Source organism: Zingiber officinale, chromosome 11A (assembly GCF_018446385.1).
Source record: "Zingiber officinale cultivar Zhangliang chromosome 11A, Zo_v1.1, whole genome shotgun sequence".
Classification (NCBI taxonomy): domain Eukaryota; kingdom Viridiplantae; phylum Streptophyta; class Magnoliopsida; order Zingiberales; family Zingiberaceae; genus Zingiber; species Zingiber officinale.
The window spans coordinates 13231992-13236756 of record NC_056006.1 but is presented as its reverse complement, the minus strand read 5'-3'; the positions used below and the strand labels follow the sequence as shown (position 1 = coordinate 13236756).

General features: G+C 52.3%; 1 protein-coding gene across 1 annotated transcript; it reads left to right on the top strand.

The window, feature by feature from the left end:
- The first annotated feature begins 947 nt into the window (after positions 1-947).
- LOC122032632 (LRR receptor-like serine/threonine-protein kinase RGI3) lies at positions 948-4426 on the top strand. The gene is made up of 2 exons (XM_042591947.1): positions 948-3827; positions 3909-4426. The coding sequence occupies exons 1-2, from the start codon at positions 1022-1024 to the stop codon at positions 4349-4351; spliced, it is 3249 nt and encodes a 1082-aa protein (XP_042447881.1). The 5' UTR covers positions 948-1021; the 3' UTR covers positions 4352-4426.
- Positions 4427-4765: the final 339 nt, after the last annotated feature.

Genomic DNA, 4765 nt, shown 5'->3' with positions numbered 1-4765 from the left:
GCGTTGTCATCACTAGGCAAAGTCACTCGTAATTTACCTCCCTTCTAAACAGTAAGGGTCACTCTGAAGGGGCCACCAAGATGACAGCTTTACCTTTTTACTGTCAAAGTACATCATCATCAGCCTCCACGAGTGTAGTCGAGTTGGTATTTGATGGTAGACTTATATTATACAAGCAAGGTCTGAATATCTTATGATTTTTTTCCTTAGGGAATTAGTTTCTCTCACCTGGAGACCATTTGATATCATGATTTATTTTCCCCTTCCACAAGGTCTTAAGAGGAGCAATGGAGAGGCGTATGAGATGAGTATAATTATCTTTTTTACATCACCATTACACTCTCGATGGTTTACCTATGTATCTAGGGATTGATTTTCATACAAGGCAACATTATACCTATAGTGCTCGAACTATTAGGACGGTTGGACAACTATGTTAGGAGTCACTCATAAAATTTATCCCATGAGCATTGATGGAGTCCGTCCGAGTGATCTAATCGGATTGTGGGCTACTAGTATAGACGTCACTGATATCACCTGGCCTAGCCTTCTATTTTTCTCATTTTTTTTTCTCTTTTAAGAAAATCTAGGGTGCGTTTTGTTTGCATCGTTTTCATTTTCATTTTTTGGAAAACGTGCGTTTTCTAGAAAACAAAAAATGACTTTTTGTCATTCTCTGTTTTTCTATAAAACGATAGTCAATTTTTTAGAAAATGCACGTAAAAAACATAAACCAAACACCGTTTTTCAAAAAATATACGTTTTTCAGAAAATGAAAATAAAAAACGCACGTAACAAACGCCCCCTAACTTTCCATCGTTGTTAGCCCCAAGCTAGCTAACAACGTGGCCCCGCCCATGGGTGAACTAGGAAAATGACATAAAAATTTGTAAGCTAGACATGTTCATTTGGATCCAGATCTCTTGCTTTCATGCTATAAACAAAAACATGGGATTCCCCTCCCCTCTCCAATCCCAACACACTCCGCCTTCATCTTCTTCCCCTCTCCAATCCCAACAACATGTCCTTGCCTTCAAACCTCTACACCACCTCCTTCTCTTCCACCTCTTTAATTCTTCTTCTCCTCGCCGCAGCCTCCTTCTTCCACCGCTGCCTCTGCGTCGACGAGCAGGGCCAGGCGCTGCTCGCGTGGAAGCAGAGGCTCACCTCCTCCACCGACCTGCTCTCGTCCTGGAACCCTTCCCATCCCAATCCATGCAGCTGGGTCGGAGTCACCTGCAACTCGCAAATGGAGGTCGTCAGTCTCGTCTTCAGGTCCGTCGATCTCCGCGGCCCCTTGCCTTCCAATTTCCACCTTCTCACATCGCTCAGCGCGCTAGTTCTCTCCGCCGCCAACCTCACCGGCACGATTCCGACGCGGTTCGGGGACTACCTCGAGCTCGCCGTCCTCGACCTCAGCGGGAACCAGCTCACCGGCGAGATCCCGGCCGAGTTGTGCAGGCTGAGCAAGCTCCGGTCGCTCGCGCTGGACTCGAACTCGCTTCGAGGTGCCATTCCCGTCGGCGTCGGGAACCTCTCCGGGCTCCAGTACTTGACTCTCTACGATAACTTCTTGAGCGGGGAGATCCCTGCGAGCATCGGGGAGTTGCTGAAGCTGGAGGTTTTCCGGGCCGGCGGGAACAAGGACCTCAAAGGCCCGCTGCCGCCGGAGATCGGAAACTGCAGCAATTTGGTCATGTTGGGTCTGGCTGAAACCGGCATATCAGGGAAGATTCCTTCCACAATTGGGCTGCTGAAGAAGCTGCAGACGATCGCTATCTATACTTCTTTTCTCGCCGGATCGATGCCGGAAGAGATTGGCAACTGCACTGAGCTGACCGATCTGTATCTGTACCAGAATTCGCTGTCAGGTCCGATTCCTCCACAACTCGGCAACCTCCCCGGCCTTCGGAGCTTGCTCTTATGGCAGAACAATTTGGCGGGCTCAATCCCGTCGGAGCTCGGCCGGTGCACACGGTTAGCCCTCGTCGACCTGTCCATGAACTTTCTCACCGGAGATATTCCGCAGAGCGTCGGGAAGTTGATCAATCTCGAGCAGCTTCAGCTGAGTACCAATCAGCTCACCGGAGCGGTACCCAAGGAGATCTCCAACTGTGCCGCGCTCGCCGACCTCCAGCTCGACGACAACGAACTCTCCGGCGAGATCCAAGTCGACTTCTCGAGAATGGAGAACCTCACTCTGTTTTATGCTTGGCAGAACAGGTTGACGGGGAGCATTCCGGCGAGTTTAGCTCAATGCCGGAGTTTGCAAGCTGTCGATCTGTCTCAAAACAACTTGACAGGGCCGATTCCGAAGGAGCTGTTTGGGTTGCAGAACCTCACCAAGTTGCTTCTCCTTTCCAATGAATTGTCCGGAATAGTGCCGCCGGAAATCGGCAACTGCACAAACCTTTTGCGGCTCCGGTTGAACGGAAACAGGCTCGCCGGCTCAATTCCACCGGAGATTGGACATTTGAAGAGCCTTAGATTTCTTGACATGAGCAACAATATGTTCGGAGGTCCGATCCCAACGGGGATATCTGGTTGTGATTCCCTCGAGTTCCTCGACCTCCACTCTAATGCTCTCGCCGGAGGCTTACCGGAGTCCCTTCCGAAGACCCTACAAGTTATAGACGTCTCCGACAACCGGCTCACTGGAGCATTGAGCCCCAGTGTTGGGTTGTTACCGGAGCTGACGAAGCTCAATGTGGGCAGGAATCAACTCTCTGGTTTTATCCCGTCGGAGCTTGGTTCGTGCAGCAAGCTACAACTTCTCGACCTCGGCGATAACTCATTCTCCGGCGGGATACCAGGCGAGTTCGGCGAGCTTTCGGCGCTTGCTATTGCTCTTAACGTTAGTTGCAACCGTCTCTCCGGCGAGATTCCGACTCAATTATCTGCGCTCGGGAAGCTTGGCTGTCTAGACATATCCCACAACTCTCTCTCCGGCGGCCTCACCACACTCGCCGCGCTCCAGAATCTCGTTACCCTGAACGCCTCCTATAACGATTTCTCCGGCGAGTTGCCCGACACGCCTTTCTTCCGAAAGCTCCCGCTCTCCGACCTCGAAGGCAACCGCGGACTGTCCATCGCCGACGGCCTAACGGCGGAGGGCCGGCCGCGGGGCAGAGCCTCGATCTCTGCTCTGAAACTCGCCATGTCGGTCCTCCTCGGCGTCATCGCTGTGTCGCTGCTGACAGCCGTCTATGTGCTCGTGCGCGCGCGCATCCCGCCCGACAGAGACGCCGCCGACGCGCTGGAGATAACTCTCTACCAAAAGCTCGACTTCTCGGCGGAGGAAGTGGTCCGCGGCCTCACCTCAGCGAACGTGATCGGAACGGGGAGCTCCGGCGTGGTCTTCAAGGTCGGAATCCCCAACGGCAACTCGCTAGCTGTCAAGAAGATGTGGTCGTCGTCGGAGACCGGAGCGTTCCGCAACGAGATCGCCGCCCTGAGCACGATAAGGCACCGGAACATCGTGCGCCTGCTCGGATGGGGGGCGAACCAGAGCACCAAGCTCTTATTCTACGACTATTTACCCAACGGAAGCCTGAGCGGATTGCTTCACCGGAGCGGGAAGGCGACGGTGGAGTGGGACTCGAGGTATGAGATCGCGCTCGGCCTGGCACATGCCATCGCCTACCTCCACCACGATTGCGCGCCGCCAATTTTGCACGGCGACGTCAAGGCCATGAACGTGCTCTTGGGATCGAGATTCGAACCGTATCTGGCGGACTTCGGCTTGGCCAGAGTTCTGAATGGAAGACGCAAGTCGGACTCCATGGCTTCTCCTCAGATCGCCGGCTCCTACGGATACATCGCTCCAGGTGAATGACTGCTCTGTTTTCCCGCCGGAGATTTCGATCAATTTCAGCTTCTGCTGTTTCAATTTGGTTCTTCTTGATCAGAGTACGCTTCCATGCACCGGATAACAGAGAAGAGCGACGTCTACAGCTACGGCGTGGTGTTGCTGGAGGTTTTAACGGGAATGCATCCGCTGGAGGCGGCGCTGCCCGGCGGAACGCATCTGGTTCAGTGGGTGCGCGACCACCTGAGCCGCAAGGGCGACCCGGCCGACATGCTCGACTCGAGGCTGCGCGGCCGGCCGGACTACCAGAGGCAGGAAATGCAGCAGGCGCTCGCGATCGCCGCTATGTGCGTCAGTCCGCGGGCCGACGACCGGCCGACGATGAAAGACGTTGTCGCAATGCTGACGGAAATCCGGCACCCGGCCACCGATGAGCCCAAGGAACCATCGGCGCGCGTCGCCGCAGCTGCTTCTCCGGTGAATAACTCGGATCTGCAAGCTTCTTCGAATTGCTATTTTGGAATGTCAGATTACTCTTGCTGAATGATCGTCGATATATCTTATAATTGTACAAATCCTGCTCGATTCCTGGAACATGTTAATTAGGATTCTAAATTCCATGCATGGTTTTGTCTTTTTCTTTCCCGTAGAAGAATCAGAAATTAAACCTAATACAGAACAAAGAAAGAAGATGGGACGAAGAAAAACAAAAAAGAACTCAATAATTGTGAAGATAAGATATTCAGAATTTAGAGATAATCACCTGGCTAAAACTCTGTAGAAGGAGAAGTGGCAACATCAGAATGGTCACTCTCGCCAGCCTATCATCCATGGCATTTTCCCTTTGGCCGATGATATTAGATATATTACTCGAAAGGATGGTATCCGAGTTATTTCATAAGCATTCAATCTCAGTGACCGGTTTATCAGCTTTCATCGAGCACCAGAATCAACTTT